The 20,768-nt window shown below is 42.8% G+C and overlaps 1 protein-coding gene across 1 annotated transcript; it reads left to right on the top strand.

The window, feature by feature from the left end:
- The first annotated feature begins 332 nt into the window (after positions 1-332).
- mtmr3 (myotubularin related protein 3) lies at positions 333-20,567 on the top strand. The gene is made up of 20 exons (XM_077520967.1): positions 333-504; positions 1,811-1,884; positions 3,790-3,850; positions 5,398-5,487; positions 5,690-5,806; positions 8,105-8,187; positions 8,463-8,629; positions 8,714-8,810; positions 9,103-9,216; positions 9,955-10,145; positions 10,550-10,681; positions 10,790-10,901; positions 11,173-11,368; positions 11,507-11,692; positions 12,539-12,709; positions 13,252-13,397; positions 13,829-15,383; positions 15,471-15,581; positions 16,149-16,237; positions 20,265-20,567. Exons 3-20 carry the CDS (start codon positions 3,848-3,850, stop codon positions 20,422-20,424), a joined length of 3,720 nt encoding a protein of 1,239 aa, XP_077377093.1. The 5' UTR covers positions 333-504; positions 1,811-1,884; positions 3,790-3,847; the 3' UTR covers positions 20,425-20,567.
- The last annotated feature ends 201 nt before the right edge of the window (positions 20,568-20,768 follow it).

Genomic DNA, 20,768 nt, shown 5'->3' with positions numbered 1-20,768 from the left:
TACGTACGAACTTCATTTAGTTACGAAAATTAGTTACGAAAATCAAAATACATTTTTGAATGTCGTAGCTTAATTGGGGTAGCCAAGTTAGGGACAGTTGTCACTACAATGCATCTCCATCCTTGTAAACTGAAGTACAACGGAAACTAAATACTAAACTAAAACACCTGTGTCATCGTCAGCCAAAACCGAACATTATCTTTGTCTCGTTAAACAGAATATTTTGTCCATGTTTACATGATTGCACCACATGGTGCGAGAGCGTGCCCCAGCCCCGCCCATTGCAAATGCTTTGGCATGATGACGTCACAAACAAGTACAGTTGGGCTTGGAGAATTTGCGATAATGGCGACGATGGCTCGGCGCTAGAAAGGGACACAGTCAAGCTAGGCTCGGCTCGGACATGACTCATGTTTATTCCCTGCGGGTTTATTTTCTGCTCATCAACTGCACGGGTTTCGGATGATTCTGTGGCATTGAAGCGTCTCGTGACTTGTTTCACTGGTGAGTGTGCCGGCTTGTGGTCGTTCGGTGGTGTGTTTTGACGGAGGCCTCGGGTTTGGGGTCCGCCCTCCATCTCACAACAACAAAAACAGTTGCACGGAGCTGCGTTAGCTCGAGTAGTTTTTTGAAGCTAAGCAACCGCTGGCGGACCCCAGCCGCGTGTAAGGAAAACAACGCTGGCCAATGCGACATAATGTTGTTGTTTGCAAAGTTGTCTTTGCGCCTGTTCTGTTAGATTCCGGGGGTAGCCAGATGGGCGTTAGCATTAGCCTGTTAGCATGAGCAATTCTTCGGACATATTTAAGGGGCGACGGCCCCTTTCCGAACAAAATGAACGTGAACGTCAGCCACCGAATGTGAAGATTTGCAGCATTGGTAATGTTGCTCAATTTACGGAATTAGTTTTTGAATGAACTGTGAACACAACCTGTTACCACAATCAAGATTAGCGATTTCCTTTTGCCGACAAATAGGTTTCGTTTCCCGTTTAATGGTAATGTTACGCTACAGTGCATTGGACTTGTAATTGAAATATAAGTGTTTTGTTGACTTACAATATGACTCTTTGGGTGAATTTTACTTAATGTTCGTGATTTAATCCCGCCCCCTCGACGCTAACTGAGGCGAGCTGTCAACGTTGCAATGCAAAACTGCGTGGCCGCGGGTTCTTGCATCCAGTCGCCAACAGTTCTTCCGAAAGTTCGCCAACAGCGAGTTAGTATATTTGGCCTGTTTGTTGTCTAATGTTGCAGCCTGTGATGCACTGTGGCATGTCACGGGACAGCAGCACCGTTAAGGCTCTAAGGGGCTTATAGCGGTGTGACTCTGAACTCCGGGCCGCACTGAGCCGCAGCCACGGGTCATGAGCCCATGCGGTAAACAAAGTCGTGTGTGTTGGGAGTGGGGCGGACAGATAGGCTTTATCAGGTAGAGCCAGCAGCACTGACCGGCCTGCGTTGGCCACCTCACACCACCAGGCCTGTATCTGCTGCTAAAGGGGCGTGCTCCTCCTCCTCGCGCTATATAGATGGTCTGATCTACTCACTCACCTCTTCAGATCACATTTAGTGCCTTTAATTTTTTGGTAAAGATTGCATGGTTAATATTATCAGGAAAAAAAAAATGTTTGTGTTGATAATGTGAGTCTTCAACAATAAAACTGATGCCATCCAACTACCACATCTCATTTTGCATGTGTGTGAATGAAAAGAAACTCGTTTATATTTAAAAGGGAGGGATATTAAAAAGATAAGTTGGTTAAGTGTTTTGTCCTAATTGATTTGAATGGTTGCCTTTATTTCCATAGATTTCCATGTCTTACTTGTGAACTTCTGAACAGGATCATCTGGACAACTCACTGTCCATCGTTGATTCTCTGTGGTAAGACTAAACATCTAATAGTATGTAATTATAAATTGTAGCCGAATTTTAAAAGTTTTTTAGTTGTTTTATTTAGCCATCATCTAGGGGTAGAATGATTTTTCGCAATGTTGCATTTGCAATTTAATGTGATTATTTTATCGCGGTTGTCTTTCCATGTCTTTTTTTTTTAAATAATAAACATAAGCAATACATTAATGTATTTGATTAGTACAATGGACAATATCAGATTTATTATGCAGAAATGTTTTGGTTTTATAGGTGAAGTTTGCACTAAAATAAAAGCAAATGGACCATGAATTAATATGAAAGACAGTTTATCTAGTTTAATTGGAGTTTTTAATTTACCAACACTTTCACTTGTCGTCTTTTACTACGACAGCTTCACAAAATTTCACCTAATGTCAGTAATCATTAGTCAGATTACAACAGTAATTCAAACAAATCTGTGGCTTTATCACTTGAGCTTTCCATGTTTCATAAAACAATATGTGAACATGTGGACTGCAATTCTTAAGCACTGACACAAGGGCTGAATGATTTTCAGGAAGAACATTTCTGGCAGATGTTACGATTTTGATTCAATTCATGATTTTCTTCATATTAAGCTTCTGTAGTAATCACTCTATACAGTAACATTTAAAAACATGACAGAAATTTACATTATACCAACAAAACCTTAAACGCTATTACTTGCATAATGCACAGACACTAAAGAGGCTGTTTGAAGGAGGCAGTCCTTTTTCAAAGATTTTAAAATGGTTCAATAAATACATTAGTATACTGTATATAAAAAAAATACAATTTTTAACCAAAAATGTTTAAAATTTTAGACTGCTGTAAAAAAAATATGCCGCTTTGTCAATCACGAAATTGCCTTGCCAAGATCATGATTTTGATTGCCGAATTGTTCAGCCCTACTAGACACTATATAAACAAACAAACAAGCATAAATAAATCCAAGCAACTGACTGAAATGATGCAGTTATTCTCCCCAAATTACAGCCTTTGTAATTTGGACATTAAAGGTTGATGAAGGAATATATAACTGACAAGACAAAGACAAAATTGCCCATTGAATATTATTAAACATTTATATGTACACTATTTTATTTCAATTTCTATGTTAAAAAGACTAAATCATAATGTTTACAAAGGGGAACCCAGTCACCTTACATTTTAAAGCTGCTGTATACAGAAAATTCCATTTTGAATCGCTGCTGCCACCTGTGGCTGAAAAATGAAACTACACACACCCGTCTTCACGTACACAATGCGCGTATGACGTCACATCCACAGACAACTATTGGCCAGAGCCTTGCGGGAGTACACATTGTGAACAGCTAATCTACTAATTAGAAGATGTTTCAATCATAAATGGTCAAAAGGCTGTTGTAAAGATATTTTTAGACAAATTGTTACAAAGACCATGTTTAAGTCTCTTGTTGGTGAGCCAATCACATTTGTTTATGGCACAGCTTATACTGTATTAAGTTAGCAAGTTTACAGTACACGTTCATCCACAAAGTAAACAGTTTTAAGTTAAAGCACATTGCTTGTTTGCTTCAAAACGAATGCTGTCAAAGACTAAATCTTGAGGTGGAGCTTTTCCCTCCAACCTTACTCGGGCTGAGAGGTGGGGTGCACCCTGAATTCTGATCCCAGGACTGACACACACAAACATCCGTTCACGATAATGAGAGTTTCCACATGCTCTTTTATCCCAGCGTTGAGTGAATTTAGTCATTTACACTCTCAATTTTCCCTGTTAACATGAATCACAACATGATGCAAGATAATGAATAAATACACATTCGGCACTGAGGACTTTTACAAATCTGCTGTTTTGATTTCTTATTGTTTGTTCTATACTGTTTAATGACGTGCCGTCTTTGCTTTTCACAGGCTTTCTCCAGGCCAGGATTCCTACTCGTTGGGTGACCCGCACTCCTTCACAGGGGCCATGGTACGCTTTCTTTTCCTCGCTGCTTTGTGGCAGATCCTGCATGCAGTCTGTAGAATTGGAAACTCTATTGATTTCAAATACTTACCAGCTCTTTACCAGGAAGCAGACAGTCATGTCAGCTATGACTGTGTCAAAGGTTGCCTCAGGCTGTATGTCAAAATAGGGCAACTTTCAGTTTTGTTGATTGCAGTTATTTGTGATCCTGTTGAGAATTTGACTCGTTATTGGCCAAACACAGAATGGGTTTGTCTGTGGTAGTTTGAGCCACTGTAGTACTACAGCAGGAAACAACGAGACCAAAATAAACTTTTAGGACCAAACAAACACGTACAGAGATGTTAAGCAATGTAAAGTGACCAGTAGTGCAGTGATTAAGATACAGACAGTTATGCAAATGAATTGCAACGGAGAGTCCTTGAGCAATTTAACGTGTCCAGTACAGTAATGTGGAATATTGATCAACAACATATAAGCAGATAAACGCAGAGTGCCAAAGCTACACTTGTGAATATGGTAATACTGTAAGAACAGGAATGTGCAAAATGCCACTACGGAATCACGAGTCAGCTGTTGAGGAAGTTTGGTAAGCGGGATGAAGCCATTGGAATGTTTGCTGGCTTTTGTGTGCATAGTTGCATCAACGTCATGACCACAAGAACATACATGTGTGATGAACAGCTTAGCGGGAATCTCAAGCTCCTGTTTTCTCTCCAGTTACTCTATTCTCAGCATGCTTGGTCCTCCAGCTGCAGTATGGTTTGAATGTGGTGACATTTAATGCTGAGACGGCAAACTGATCTGTTTACCTTTTTGACTACTTTCATCTTGGATTGCCCGACAAGACGCTGTGGATTCTTTTAGCAGCAGGGCGCTTTTTCTCCCCCACCTTTTATGTCCTTGAGCGAGAGAAGGTAGCTTATTTTCTACATCTGTACGCCCACCTGGCAGCTTATTTGAAAATGTACATCTGAATTAGGACCACTGAGTGATCACAAACGTTCAACTCAGATGTACAAGCTGAAGGAAACATCCCTTCGATGAAAAATCTCTATAAAGACCCAACAAAATATGATTTAACCTAAAAAGCATTAGTTTTTGGTCATCTGAAATTTTCATTGAATTCTTATTTGTAAATCACCTTAAGTGGTTTCCAAGTAGAGTAGGTTTCAGCCACTTTAAAAGCAGGATAAATGCAACTTTGCAATGACTTCTGTTCCAGCAGCAAGGTCGAGCCACTTTGCAAGTGTTAGATCACAAAACAGTCACATTTAGCTGCATCTTGAAAAATCAAAGCCAAAGAAGGTGGTGGAATAAAGTTCCTCTTTCCTTTCAAAATTACAGATGATACCAAAGTAGTCCTGAGTAAGCCTTATGACCCCCAACAGTTTAGGCAAACCAGCTGTGAATGTGTTTGTCAGTGTGTCTGCCAAGAGTCCGATGGGAAGCCTTTCAAAAGCCACATTAAAATCCAATAAATACCTAAAAAAAAATTGTTGCTGTTATCTAGATTGTGGCTTAGTAAACGTAACAGATCCTTTTGTGTGCAGGAGGAGGACGGGCAGAAGAGCTTGGAGTGTATTCAGGCCAATCAAATTTTCCCAAAGAAATCCCCTGTCCTGGAGGAAGAAAACATGCAGGTGAGGAGCTTTATGGAGTTTTACAGAATCCACCTGAAAGTAAAATACGATTCTGCTTCCATGAATCTTGGTTCATTTCATGTGTGGGATATTTAATTTGGATGTGAGACACAATTGTGGCAAAATAATCAAATGGTAGCCCACATGCTGTGTGCATTATGATCCGCAATCTATGTAATGTTGCATCTCCTGCTGTTGCTAGGTGCCCTTTCCTGAGCTGCATGGGGAGTTTACAGAGTATGTGGGGAGGGCAGAAGATGCCATCATTGCAATGTCCAACTACCGCCTGCACATCAAGTTCAAACAGTCTGTCGTCAACGTAAGTGCCTCCACAAAAGTCATGTCCGTGTTGTTCATTTACTCGCTGTTTCCGTGGCTGAAGTTCTGCCAGAGGGGATGTGTAACGGTCATACTTTGTCTCTTGCTCCCATTTCAACAGTGACAAAGGAAGCTAAGTTGTTACCAAATAACAGACACTTTCTACAACATCCTCTTGTGCCACTACAAAGATGTATTTCGACATTATAAACAAGCCCTTTCATTTTCTGCGATTTGACTGGCAGAAGCTTTCATTTCAGTTCGCTTCTCTGGCAGACATATAACGCACATTTTTATAAATACCGTCAATGCTTGTTGTGTGAAGCAAGTGACAAGATAAGCATACATGCTCCATTCAGATAACCCCACTGCCTTCCCGCCAACTTGTCACAGAAGGAAAGTTGTGCAAGGACATATGTTTTGTTTTTTTGTTTTTTTCTCCCGAGTTTCGCTTCCCCCTCTCAATATCATGAATACTAGTTCCCGATTAAAGACAACACAAGACATCTTACAACCAGACGCTGATTTACTCAAGTGTTGCTTCTCTTGTAGCATTATAACATCAGCGGTAAGATATGGTGAAGTTTATTTGCTTAATACACATTGGAGGTTGTAACCCACTTACACAATCTTGCAACTGCTACTGTACTTATCTACTATGCAGCTACTGCCCAACACTATGAGATAAATGCATTTATCTAAAAAAAAAAAAAAAAAAAGTATTTTTGATTGAGCTCGGTTAAAAAAATATCTGCTTAACTATATGAACTCATCTGATGGTAACTATTTTTGTAGTTGAAAGATCGCAAATCTTTTATAAAACAGATCCTAAAGACGGGTAGAAGCCAAGCCCTGCCGCAAATAGTGATAATCCGAGAATAATTTGTGCCCCTCCAAAGGAAATTTTTGGGGAATTTCACTTGCAATAAAGACGATTCTAAATCATCAACGCCTTGCTTCTAGCATGTGCACAAACATGAACCTATGTTCCATAAACAACTGTACTCAGCAGTTAAATTATTCAACACAAACATGCTGAATGCCTGCAATGCTAAAGCAAAGACAAAATGATTTTTTTTTTTTTTGGCCAGCCCTGTTGATTTGCAGAACAGTCGTGGGTTGGCTTTTACCAGAAGCTGCACATCCATCTGCGTGTTTTATGTTGCTGTTTATTGGTATGTTCTCGGGTCTCTCGGGTCGTAATGAACCTTTGGTTTCCACTGCCCGTCTTTGCTCACATCAGACAAATAATGTTCTCTCACATATTCGGACGGGCTGGCAAAGCAATTGTGCATCACATGGCACATTCTCCCACATGGGAGGTGGAAAGTGCTGGAAGAGAGCAAGCATTCTAGGAATCTTGATGACGTCCAGATTAGCGATTTAGATTAGTGTTGGAATTAAATTGTGGCTTCATGATGCAAGGACATCCGGAATGTGGTGTGATTACAACCCTTTGTAGATGGTGAATAGCCACCGACCAAGTCAATCGAGCAGTGCTTACATTATTTTTTTCTGTCTTGTCTCGGATCAGAGTTGTTGTTGTGAGGCGTCAGTAAGTATCAAACCGAGATGCACGGCGTGGAGTGGTTGTGGCATTTTTGTGTGCCTTCTATGAAATACGGTGACTAGTGCTACCTAGAAAACTTTCTTGTTGGCCACGTTTAGCTCTTAAGAGTTAAGGAGACAATTGATGTGTGGGAAGACTAACCATGCAAGTTTGGAACAATACGTTTACGTCAACAAACCCTCCATCAGACAGAAAGCCTGTCAACATAGTGCAGTAGCAGAAACTTGGCTGACTGATGGCTGCCTGTCGATCATGCATGCAAGCAAACAGCAGCCTGAGCCTGTTGTGTCCATGAAAAGTACTTTTAGTTAATTAGCAAAGCTTATTTCAAAGCAGGTAATTATATTTCCATACAGTATTCAAAGCATGTGCCACAGTTACTGGCAACAATTGTGTATTTCTGTATTCTAATCTATTCTAATTCTGCGTAAGAGTCGATGCTAAAACAGAAATCAAGATACAGGGTTGTCAGGGTACGCTATTTGATTGCCTCGATTTACCGGTAAGTACCGGCAGATTGTGTTTTAACACAACTTTGGGAACTGCTATGTGAAATATTAATGCAAAGTATCAACTAATCTATTAGTTTTTCGAATGCAAGTGGATGAATTACTTTGCAGCTGATTGTTTGCATGAAGCTGTTTTTCTGTCCTGAGCATTGCCAATATTCTTTATGCATTAGTTGCAGGCGTCTACGTGTACTCTTTCTGACTACACGTGTTTCTATAGGTGCCTCTGCAGCTCATTGAGAGTGTGGAGTGTCGTGATATGTTCCAGCTGCATGTCACCTGTAAGGACTGTAAAGTTGTTAGGTAAGACTAACACGACACACCCATACAGTATGTAATCCAAAGCCAGTGTGAACAGTGCCACTTCCTTCTCAAATAAATAGTTGATCACATAGGGCAATATTTGCCCAAATTTATTGCATTATCAACATCAAAGACTTGTAGTGTCTGACATTAACATCTTATTGTCCTTTGTGCAGTTATTTTAAAGCTCACCAAAGCATCAAACACATTTGTTGCGCAATTACCATAATTAAAACCAGCGGAAATGTTTACTTTGACTGTGTTTTAATTCTCAGGTGTCAGTTCTCCACTTTCGAGCAATGTCAGGAATGGCTGAAGCGTCTCAATGCAGTCGTGCGCCCGCCCTCTCGCTTGGAGGATCTCTTCTCCTTCGCCTTCCATGCCTGGTGCATGGATGTGTACGCTGGTGAGAAGGAGCAGCATGGAGAGCTCTGCAGACCAGGTAGCCCAGACTCGAAACGTAAATCGTCGAAATGACCTCATTGGTCCAGCCACTCTTCTCATATCGGACTTCTCTGGTCTTCAGGTGAACATGTGACCTCCTGGTTCAAGAATGAGGTGGAGAGGATGGGCTTCGACACTCAAAATGCTTGGAGGATATCTGACATCAACAGCAAGTTTAGGTGAAGTCGGCTTGCTTTGCAGATACCGTTCTGCTACGCGTGCCTTACTGATTCGAGCTTTTGCTTTCATTGGCATACAGTGCAGATGAGTGAATGTGTGAGAGACATTTTGTGGTTGTTGTTTTGTTCTCCACTGGTGCTGCGCCCGGGGCACAAAAAGGCCCAGCCCAGGATTAGATGTCTGTCGACAAGAGACTTTTGTTGAGCCTTCACTAATACAGTCAGTCAGGTCTGATGCCTTCTTTTATGCTATGTGTTATTCACCTCTCTCTGTGCCCCTCGCTGTTTCCAGGCTTTGCCCCAGCTATCCCCAGCAGCTTCTTGTACCAGCCTGGATCACCGACAAGGAGCTGGAAAATGTGGCAGCATTCCGTTCCTGGAAGAGGTTTCCTGCAGTGATATATAGGTCGGTTGCTTTGCTTCTCTTTGAATGAGAAACTTCACACTCTAGCTTCCTCTTATGTGTACTATTGAGCTACTGCATTTGCCACAACCACAACTGCCACTGAGGTGGGGGAGCGCATTCCCCAAAAAGTGCACATTTTCCAGTAACGATTGATTTAACCCATTACTTTTTTTCAGTCAAATAAACATGCTGATTACCCTTCAAATATCATAAAACGTTACATATTAGAACACATTTACGTCTACTTAAGGTGACATCGATGTTTTATTTTAAACAGGAGCACCTTTCACCATCAACGGCAGTTGCAGCAGTGAGAATTGACAACACTTTAAATAAACAGCACATACTTCCTAGCCACAGTGCCTCCCTCACACACACCTATTGTGCATCCACAAAAACTAAGTGGGAAAAAAAAAAGGAGGACACATGATTCCTAACACCATAGTACTCATTCAAGGTAGTCAACAAATAACTACATTATGGAAGACGTAATGAAAGGGAATCTCTGGTATTTACAGCGTGAACATCTTGAGGCATTGTAGGAGACTTCAATTGAACATTCCCATCTGAGGGAGGGACATGTATGCGTCATGTCACGTTTTCAGTGCTTTGACGACTCATGTCAATTGTAGTTGACATGACTCAATTATAGTACAGTAATACAGCATTGATCAATTTGGGGTTTAGCTTCTCGGAGTTGTTGATATAATTTTATTATTCATACATACATACATACAGGCACCTGAGCACAGGAGCAGTGATCGCCCGTTGCGGCCAGCCAGAGGTCAGCTGGTGGGGCTGGCGGAATGCTGATGACGAGCACTTAGTTCAGTCCATTGCCAAGGCCTGTGCTGTGGATAGCAGTTCTCACAAACACCTGTCCAATGGAACCTACATCAACGGCTCTGAACTGCCGGATACTGATTTTGGTGAGGACTCATTGACTCTGCCTGCGACAATTTTTTGCTTCAATCTAAGTCTAGACACAAAACACACACATTGACTTTCATCTGAACCGACAGATTGTTTGAGGTCAGTGAGTTTGCAGTAGATAAGGTTGCACAATCCAACCTGTCTGGGCCTGAAGCAGCAGGCTTAAAAACATTTAAAACAAAATCTTAAGACTGATTTAGGACATTGACATTATACATTCTAAGAAGGGATTTTTTTTTCAAGAATGTCCACCTATTTAGACTAGGAAACTATACCTTCATAATGTGCCTCGACAACAGTACTGAAACGATACCATGGGTAAAACTTTCAGTCCGGAAAATGTTTAATATATCCTGAATTGTCCAGAGATGTAACGCTCATGTGTTTATGACTGTATCAGAGTCGTCAATAACCAACAGCTCAGAGGTGGAGACGTTGGCCATCCAGCCTCACAAGTTGCTGATTCTAGATGCCAGGTCCTACGCAGCGGCAGTTGCCAACAGGGCAAAGGGCGGCGGCTGTGAATGTCCCGGTAGGCTTTCCTTTTTTGCATACTGTGAATGTAGTAGCTCATCTTGAAGCGTGATTCTAAGTTTTTGTTTTCCTAATTTTGCAAACGTTCTATCCCCTGTGTTTGTAGAATACTATCCCAACTGTGAGGTGGTGTTCATGGGCATGGCCAACATCCACTCCATACGCAAAAGTTTCCAGTCCCTGCGTTTCCTCTGCACTCAGATGCCGGATCCAGCAAAGTACGTTTATCCTTGTCACATTTTTTGTTATCCTGTGGCTTAAAACACCCAAACCCAACTTCATCTAGGAATATCAGCTATGCTTCAACCTTAGTACACTTATATCTCTCCAATCTTTCTGACTTCTCAGATTCAGTGATACTGTACTTCAATCAGTATTTTAATCAGACTGAAATGTGTTCAGGTTCAAATTAATTGGATGTTATGTTTACGTGGGTTGTCTTTGTCTTGTGTGTGTATTTGTTTGACGACGACGTCTGTTTTCCTGCAGCTGGCTATCTGCACTGGAGAGCACAAAGTGGTTGCAGCACCTTTCCCTGCTGCTGAAGGCGGCCCTGCTGGTGGTCAATGCAGTGGACAGGGATCAAAGGCCTGTTTTGGTGCATTGCTCTGACGGCTGGGACCGGACACCTCAAATTGTTGCGCTGTCCAAGTTGCTGCTGGACCCGTATTACCGCACTATAGAGGTACAACTGGAAATGTTCTTGCTACAGAGAGGCCTCAATTTTCTCCAGGGTCATTTTCTTTTAAGACTAACGTCATTCAAATGACAGCTTGTGTGCAGAAGTTCCAATGATAGATTATCTATCGTTATCTTTGTTTAGGGCTTCCAAGTTTTGGTTGAGACGGACTGGTTGGACTTCGGCCACAAGTTTGCTGACCGATGTGGCCATGGAGAAAACTCTGAGGACGTGAATGAACGCTGTCCTGTCTTCCTGCAATGGCTGGACTGTGTTCACCAGCTGCAGAGGCAGTTTCCATGCTCCTTTGAGTTTAACGAGGCCTTTCTGGTGGGTACAATGTCAAACTAAACTATGCCAGTCCGGTTCCATAGATAGCTGGTTGAGTTTTGTGGAGATTCAATAATTTCATTCCCAGTATAGGTTTACTTTTGTTTGCATATTTTAAAGGGATGCCTGATGCATTCGGCCATTTTCAGCAGTAGAAAGTTACTTTTTTATAGAATTAATTTGATAACTTCATTGAGTTTTCATGTACAGTTCATACCATTAAAAACTCATATTACCACTTGCTGTCGACTGAAAATGACATCACAGGTGCTCAGGAAACCGGTAATGACCAATTGCGGCTCACCTGTTTTTCAGGATTTGGTCAAACTGAGCATAGTTGTCGTTAACTGTTTCCTGAGCATGCCTGATGTCATTTTCAGTCGACAGCTTGGGATGAAATGTGTTTTTTAAAGGTATTAATTGTACATGAAAAGTAATGAAGTTATAACATTAATTCTAGACAAAATACTCTTCTTACTGCGGAAAATGTTTAAATGAGTCAAGTATCCCTTTAAGACTGGCTGACAATCAAAAGGTTGTACTACTACTAAGGCGGGGACAATTAACTCATTCACTCCCAGCCATTTTCACTGAAGCAACCCCTGCTTGACTGGATTTTGACTGACTTTGCAAGGCCCACCGAATATTATGTTCTATTGGTATAAAAACGTGGAACCTACCAAAAGAAAGATTAGTTAAAGTATATTTCTATCTGTTTCCGTTAAAATTTTGTCTCCTGTTCAATGTAATTGTTGCTATTTAAAACAGATTTATGTTGTAGTATGTTAAAAGTTTTGATAGATTATTAAAAAGTGAAAGTAAGAACAATTGTTTGTGTGTGTGCAGGTGAAACTGGTGCAACACACATACTCCTGTTTGTTCGGCACCTTCCTGTGCAACAGCGGCAAAGAGAGGGAAGATCGACATGTTCAAGAGAGGACCTGCTCAGTGTGGTCCCTGCTGAGACCCGCCAACCGCACACTGAGGAACATGCTGTACTCCTCACACTCTGAGACTGTACGTACACTACCTGCCACACCTCACAGTCTTTGTCTTTAAACTCGATGAACTTGGCTAGCCTTTAAATAAAACATCAAATGTTTTTGTTTTGTTTTTCTCACAAAAATCTGATTTCCGATTATCTCCCATCACTTACTGAAAATGTCAGTGACATTGGTCAAAAACAAGTTCTACTTTTACACTACGCCTGCATTTTGCTTTATTTCTCATGATTCCAAATATGCTTTTTTTTGTATTCTTTTTTTTCCTGTGTAAATACTTGTAGCAACTTCAACAAAAATATACTTTAAAGTCGCGAAATATAGCGTCCAAATTGCAAAGTTAGCATCATTGACACATTTTAAACCACGAAAGCCCCTCCAAACAACATCCTGACAAACTCAAATTGATTACTTAAAAATATTAACACAATAAAGTCAATGTTTATTTACAAATACTGATTTGAATTGCAGCCGCTCCATATTCAAAAGCACTCTTTGCATTTTGTAACTATTATATTATTTCTATTTCTAACCAGACGTGTTTATTGGTTATTGCAGGTTCTCCACCCAGTGTGTCATGTCCGGAATCTGATGCTATGGACCGCAGTCTACCTGCCCAGCTCCTCCCCCACGACCCCTTCTGATGATTCCTGTGCACCGTATCCTTTGCCTGGCAGCAGTCCTGAGGAGGCGCCTCTGAGCAGGTATGCCTGGCACGCTGCCACAGAACCCCCCCCACTTCCTCTGTTGCTCTGTTCTGAGTTGTTCAACACATCTTGATGTAAATACCGTGAAATAATAGCGGTAATTCTGAACTTTGGTCTCATATTTGAGTGTAATCCAAATTAATTGGCTTTTTTCTTGCAATACTTTTGGAGGGAATTGTATGCCGAGATTTCAGAGTTGTGGAAAGACTACAAGAAGTTGATGGCCTTTCAAAAACTTAAATCTTTAATAAATTTCACTTGTCTTTCTTTTTTTAATCCCACTTTTTTTTTGGTTGGCTCCTTGCTTGTGGTTTGAGCACTGCATGATGATGTACATGGATTAAAAAAGAAAGTTTTATCAGGAATCATAATACAGTTATGTTAAAAAAATAAATAAAAATGCTTTTCTTTGCATATTTCCTTTTTAGATGTACGAAGACGCGCTCCTTCGATAATTTGCCCAGTGCTTGTGAGCTGGGAAGCTCGCTGGCTCCGAACCGCCGCTCCAGTGACCCAAGCCTCAATGAGAAGTGGCAGGACCACCGGCGCTCTCTGGACCTCAACATGGCAGTCGGGCCAGAAGACGGCGGCGACCAGGAGCACGAGGTGCAGTGTAATGGATTGGGCCTTTACCCAAACGGCGTGGAATCTGAGCTGGATGCCACGCCGCATCCCGTGGACTCGCACTCTGAGATGGCAGAAGAAGCCGTCGCGCGCTCTGCGACAAGTGAGGAGGAAGCCGGGGAGGCGGAATTGTCTGTGGCGGTGGGTGTGGCTGAGGGCCAGATGGAGAACATTCTTCAAGAAGCTACCAAGGAGGACGTGGGAGCAGATGCGGCGAGAGTTGGAAGTACTGCTGTCACCCACGTCATTAACTCAGCTGTTGTGGAGGTGGAGACGGCCTCTGATGATATTGCTGATGAAAATGATGATGATGCTGGTGGTGATCAGTCTGTCACCAAGAACGACATACATGAAGTGCTTGCCAATGGTCACCATTTGGAAAATGGTTATGCAGAGGCGGAAGAGAATAGTGACTCTTCTGCAATGGCTGCACAGACAGTAGAAGAGTTGGAGCACTTGAGAGACGAGGAAGCACAAAAACCCAAACATGTGATGGAGCATATTCTGGAGAACTGTTCTGAAGTGCCGGAACCCGCTCAGGAGTACTTGGAATCGAGTTCAGGCGAGCCGGAGCCGCCTGCAGCTCAAAGAACTCTGATGAATGGCTTTGCTCACCCGCCACCTGAGCAAACTGATGCAGATGAGGAGATCTGCTCTGCTTGTGACCCTGACAGGGGGTTGTCGGATTCGGGGGAACAGGCAGATAAGAGGGCATCCCTGATGGAAAGCTCCACAGAGACGTTGACAGAAGAGGCCTGCAGCAGGTTCGAACTCCCTGCACAGTTTCCTGTCTGTCCGAGTCGTCCGGCCTGCAGTAATGGCAAAGGGCCCCCGCTGTCCTGCAGGAAGGACAAAGTGCTGGAGACTGACGAGCACAGCTTTATCAGAACTTTGAACGGGGGCGGCAAGCGACCCTCTGTCAGTGCCTTTCAGTATGCAAGTGCTGACCTCATCCGCGACGGACTTTGCAACAGCGACAGTTCCGACGGGGAACCTTGCGGAGGACCCCACTGGGTCCAAGCCAATGGCGAGCGGGCGCCGCTGAGCCGTCAGGTGTCCCTGGCAAGCTGCAACTCGCTCATTCTCCACCACCGAGGCAGCTGCTCGCAACAACGTTTGTGCCACGCCCAACTGGGCCGGGCGGCCGCCAGCCCCGAGCAGCCGTCGCGCAGCCACCTGGACGACGACGGGCTCATGCTGCACACGGATGCCATCCAGCAAAGGCTGAGGCAGATTGAAGCTGGGCACCAGATGGAAGTGGAGACCCTGAAGAAGCAGGTACAGGAACTGTGGAGCCGCCTGGAAAATCAGCGGCGTGCCAGCTCCCATCGTGTCAACGGAAACGGGGGAGATGAAGTGGTAAGGAGCTCGTGCTTGGACCATCAGGTGGTGATTGTCCAACCAGTTTAAAAACAACAACAAAAAGGGCTGTATTCTTTTTCACAGACCTTGATGACCGACTCGGAATACAACGTGGACCCCAACTGTTTATCACGCTGCAGCACAGAGCTCTTCTCCGAAGCCAGCTGGGAGCAGGTGGACAAGCAGGACACTGAGGTGGGTCTCATTCATGCCACATTCTTGATTGGTGGACTAGCAAGCCTAAGTCAGTTATTTATTTTAAGTCAAAAAGTTTGGATTCTATTCCTAAAGTCAGCCGACCACCGAGCGACTTGACCAAACCAGGCTGAACTAACAGTTGCGTCACCATGTGGATGGGATGCTCAAATCCATTCAAAATGGCGCGCGGGAGAGACGGTAGTTTGTTTCCTTCGGCATTAAACTCAACGCTTAAAATGACCAGAAACAAATAGTCATTAAAAATTACCACAGCAGGTGACGGAACAGTGATGAGTTTGATTTTTTATTTTTTTTTAAATATATAGTACCTTTTCATACTTTTAACCCCCCCCCCCCCCCCCCCCCCCCCCCCAAAAAAAAAAAACAGCAAGTGCATCACAAAGCAAGCGAAAAGACAAATAATCCCTCCCACCGCCCCTGTGGTATCGCGACGCCCTCCATTTGCGATTCAAATTTCGAATTGTAGCAAAACTGGTTGCCGGCAGTCGACCATGAAAACTGGTTCTTATCCACAAAATAAAAATGTGACGTGCCTCTTCTTAGGTTACCCGCTGGTACCCGGATCATTTGGCTGCCCAGTGTTACGGCTGCGAGAGCAGATTCTGGCTCGCCACCAGGAAGCATCACTGCAGGTAAAAACACCGAGAAGGACAAATCTGCTTCAACCTTCTTTCACGTATTGCCGCCATTAGCGTCCCCGTCGCAGATGTCCTTCTCAGCTTGATAAGTTCCTGTCCGGCCTCGGTGGTGTTTAACCACAGACGTGCAGACTAAAACTAGATTTAGCTGAGGCGGCTTTTGGTAACCACGTCGAAGTTTTGTTTTTGTGAGTGTGATGTTTCAGCAGCATTTCCACAACTTGATAAGAAAGAGACTTTTCTGTTAAGTTTTTTTTTTTTGAGTTCGTGGTTAGAGCCACATAATGAAATCAAGTCCACATGACCATTGCAATTAAATTATTGCTAAGTGATTAATCAGGTCAATCCTGCTCACATTTGGTAATATTTGAAAAGGTAACTTGTTTTGTTGTTGTTGTTGTTGTACCGCTAATTGGACTCAATTATTGTCACGTGGTTATTACGAAGGTGAGCATCAGTTTCATTTTCATCCTTCCCCCTCTTTTCCCCATTGAGCCCTCTTCACTGTCCTTAAGATGCCCTCAGTCAGAATTTGAATTGTAGTCAGCAGTAAGTAAAGAAACGCGGGTGTGAGGTGACAGTGGCGTCTGGACACGCTGGTTGAAAATGGTTTTCTGTTCCAAAACGCTCCATGTTGTCTTGCAATGTTTGTGGCAAGTGGTTGAAGCGTGAGTCAAAGTTGTACTTTTTAGTGTGCCATGTTGTCCTCCCTGTTCAGGCAGCTCTTTTCTATTGTCTGCCCTTTTCCTCTACAGTGGCAGGGAGCCTGTCCAGGAGGTCTGGTGAGATCCGGCCCCTCCACCCCCCTCCCCCACCCCACCCTAGCCTGCCATTGCTGCACATTCCCTTCTACAGTGAACCCCCATTTTATCGCGAGGGACATTTATTTTAAAACATTTTAGGTTCACTCATTTAACTCTTTTACTGCCACACATTATTAAAAAAAAAAAACAGGCCAGCCAATTTCGAGCATTTTAACTCATCCCTAAAGGCAAACAGAATATTGTGTGCTTCTACTACATATGCAATGTGGGCACCAAATAAAAGATTCCATTCTATTCTTTCATTAGAAAAACAAAAAATGTGTTTACCTTATTCTGTTGTTTAGTAATCACCATTTGAAAAGAGGTTATTTGAGTGACACTGAGCAAAAATTGAAAAGGAGAAAACAAGCTTTTTGTGAAAAGATACATTTTCTCCACAACAGTGACTTTGACACTAATATTTTTTGTTTAGTGACGCTCTGTGAATTCGATTTAATGTGACAAAGGCTTTGATAATTCTCGCCATCTTTGAAAACGTTCCATTTCATCAGATTTCATCAGATTCTGTCATGTTTCATTGTAATTCCAATACACTGGCAGTCCATTGAAAAGAGATACAATGCTGCCATCTGCTGGCCATAGTTAGTTGGTGTTTTGATTCCACAACCCATTGAGCAGGCTGCACTTAGATGTTGCTCTTCCCATTAATTAAAAAATAAAATAAAATTATTAACGTTGTTGACGTCATTTAACGTTTATGGCAGCATACATCTTGATTTTACTGATCGTTATTAAACGTTTTTGGCCGTCAAAGAGTTAAATTTACTTGAAAACACTTTTTTTTTTCTCTCTCTCTCTCTCTTTAAACGTATTCCTTAGTGGTGGGTCCAGAAGTTGGTGTGTGTGTGTGTTTTATTTTATTTTTTTCAAGTTTATTTCAAACACGTGTAAAAACAAAGTAATTCTAAGAGTACATATAGAAAGGACAAATACAAGACACATAAAGCAACAAACACAACATTAGAGCAACAGAAATAAATAACAATTTTTCAATAATTCACCAATAATTTTGCAATAATTTTTGTGTGTGAATGGAGCGATTTGGGCTGGTACAAATGTCATGTTCGCAAGGTAAGCCGTTCAGCAATGTGATGTCATTATTAGCTAACAGCAGGTGGCAGTATCAGAAAAAATGGAAGCTCTCTGAAATGGATCAAAACTTGGATTTTTCTGCTTAATTCATATTCTACAAAAACAATATGAATCAGAAAACCAAACTTATACTAGTGGAGGCACATAGAACGTAACAGTGTAAAGAAAATGTTTGACTTGATTTCCGTCAGGCTAATTACTAAAAAAAAAAATGCTACTTTAACGCACATGCAGAAGCATCACATGAAACAGCCAAACCACCACACCTCAATAAAGTGGGGCTTCCCTGTAGTCCTAATCCGTCCCTCACCCTTCAACCCCAACCACCCCTCCCTGCATCCGTTTGCCCTTTTGTTCTGTCCTTGTGTGCAGAAATATCTCACTTCATTTCCAAGATTAACTTGAGTGTGACTTCTGCCACTGAAATGGTCTTTTTTTTTTTCTTTTTTTTTTCTTTTTTTTATTCATTGGCTGCGAGCGTAAGCGATTGTGCTGTCAGTGAGCTATGATTGGCAGAGAGCTGCCACCCTTACCACCATCCTCATTGCGGACCTCCCTGGCAGCATGCTGCCCCCACCTGCCACTCGGACAGCAGTGGGCGCTGTGCTCGAACCGCAATCCGATCACAAAATAGGTTTGTTGTCGCGCCGAGGCCGAGCGGCGGGCGCAGTCAAGAGGCCCGGCGTGAGCATGGCCTTCCATCCGGACCTCAGCATGTTAAACCCGTCCGGTGTTCCGCCGTGTGTCTTCTTCAGTGGACAAAATGCTACCTGTGGGTGTTATAATGGCGTTATGACTCACAGACGCTTACGTGTGTGAATGAGAGTTAAAAAAAAAAATTAAATCAAAATCCGTGCGTTCTTTCAAATTGCCGCGGGACGTCACGTCACCCAGCCGGCAAATTCGCCCGGCCCCGTTTGCGACGCGCCACCCTCCCGCTCTGCGATTGGCTGGAGGGGTGTAAACACTGTCTGTCCACAGAAACGGCCAGCTGTTTACAAAATGGCAAAATACAGGCATGGTTAGGACAAAATCACCACCAGAAATGAAGACAATCCCTGATCTGTAAATTGAGAAGTAGTTTGTTTAAATCCTGTATTTAAAAAGTGCCTTTTACAGAGTGAAACCGGCAGACTGGACATTTAAGATTTGTGTTCACCATTTCTATACTACACAAAATATTCCTTGCTTTTTCACGCCCATGCATATTTACTGTATATGTAGAATATTCCTGATACATTTGGTACACAGTGTTCAATAGGAGATTGAATACAAGAGCTGTATCAAAATGTCTGCCTTGGCAAAGGTAGAAATGTCACTCAGGCAGGAGAGAGAAACAAGAAGCAACTATTAGACAGTAAAAAATCACATTCTTGGCATATGTTGTATGAAGATACTGGAACTGTCCAATGATTACATTTTTTTTTTAAATCAGATTTGCCTGAAAATGATGGGTTATTAACTCATTCACTCCCAGCCATTTTCACATTTCGCAATCCCGTTCGCTCCCGGCTGTTTTACTGGATTTTGACTGATTTTGCAAGGCCCACAGAATATTGTGTTCCATTGCTATAAAAGCACGGAATCTATCAAAAGAAAGATTAAAGTCTCTTCTTTCATCAGGAAAAAAAAAAAAAAGTATGTTTCTGTTTCCGTTTTGCAGCAATTAGCATTAGAAGAGAGCTAAGTTTCATCAGTTTTCACAAATCTATTTAAAATTGTAAGTAGTTGAGCTTTTTTTCTGCATGGCCCTGGTTGATGTCCTTTGCTCTGCTGCCACCTGCTGGCCGTTTGTGTAATAACTACCATTTCTGCAACCGTTCTTTGCAGCTGAGAGGCTGCATCAAAGCCTTATGTATGCTTTAGCATAAAAAACAAACAAACAAAAAAACGTATACGTCTTTGGGACACTTAACATAAAAAAAAACATATTTACACGTTATTGGGAGCAAATGAGTTAATTACTAATATATTGTTGCTAAATGATCTTCTACAAATCCTCCTACACAAGGCACAATAACCTGTTGCCACTGATGTGAAAGGTGTAGAATTGTGTGCGTACGTTTACCTCCTTTTTTTTTTTTTTTTAATATTCCCCCTCACAGGAATTGCGGTAACGTGTTCTGCGCCAGCTGCTGCGACCAGAAGATCCCGGTGCCGAGCCAGCAGCTGTTCGAGCCCAGCCGCGTGTGCAAGAGCTGTTACGGAAGCCTCCGTCTCGGCCCCTCCCCACTGGACAAACCCATCGCGGCCAGCTCCAACTGAGCCTCGGAAAGCGGGCGGACGTCGGCGAAGAGCAGGAGCGGTCACCACGACGACAGGAAACTCCACAGAATGTCCCGTTTTAGACTGTTGTGTGTATGTGTGTGTATATGCTGCACAAGCGGACTCGAACGCGCCCTTTCGCCGGCGCGTTTGGCTCAGCGCGCTTTAGCTTTGCGCCAGGAAGGGAGCGCGCGGGAGGAGTTCTCCCCGCCGGCCACACGGCGGCGCTGGCGAGATGGCCGTGCGGCTGAGGAGCGAGAATGGACGATGGTGGAGGAAGCAGGAGGACCGAGCAGGAGTCTTGCTGCATGTTCTCTCGTCAAGGGGCTTCAATCGTGACCCGT

This window comes from Festucalex cinctus, chromosome 5 (genome assembly GCF_051991245.1).
Source record: "Festucalex cinctus isolate MCC-2025b chromosome 5, RoL_Fcin_1.0, whole genome shotgun sequence".
NCBI classification, from domain to species: domain Eukaryota; kingdom Metazoa; phylum Chordata; class Actinopteri; order Syngnathiformes; family Syngnathidae; genus Festucalex; species Festucalex cinctus.
Note: the sequence above shows the minus strand (reverse complement) of the source record. Positions and strands in the feature narration are given on the sequence as shown.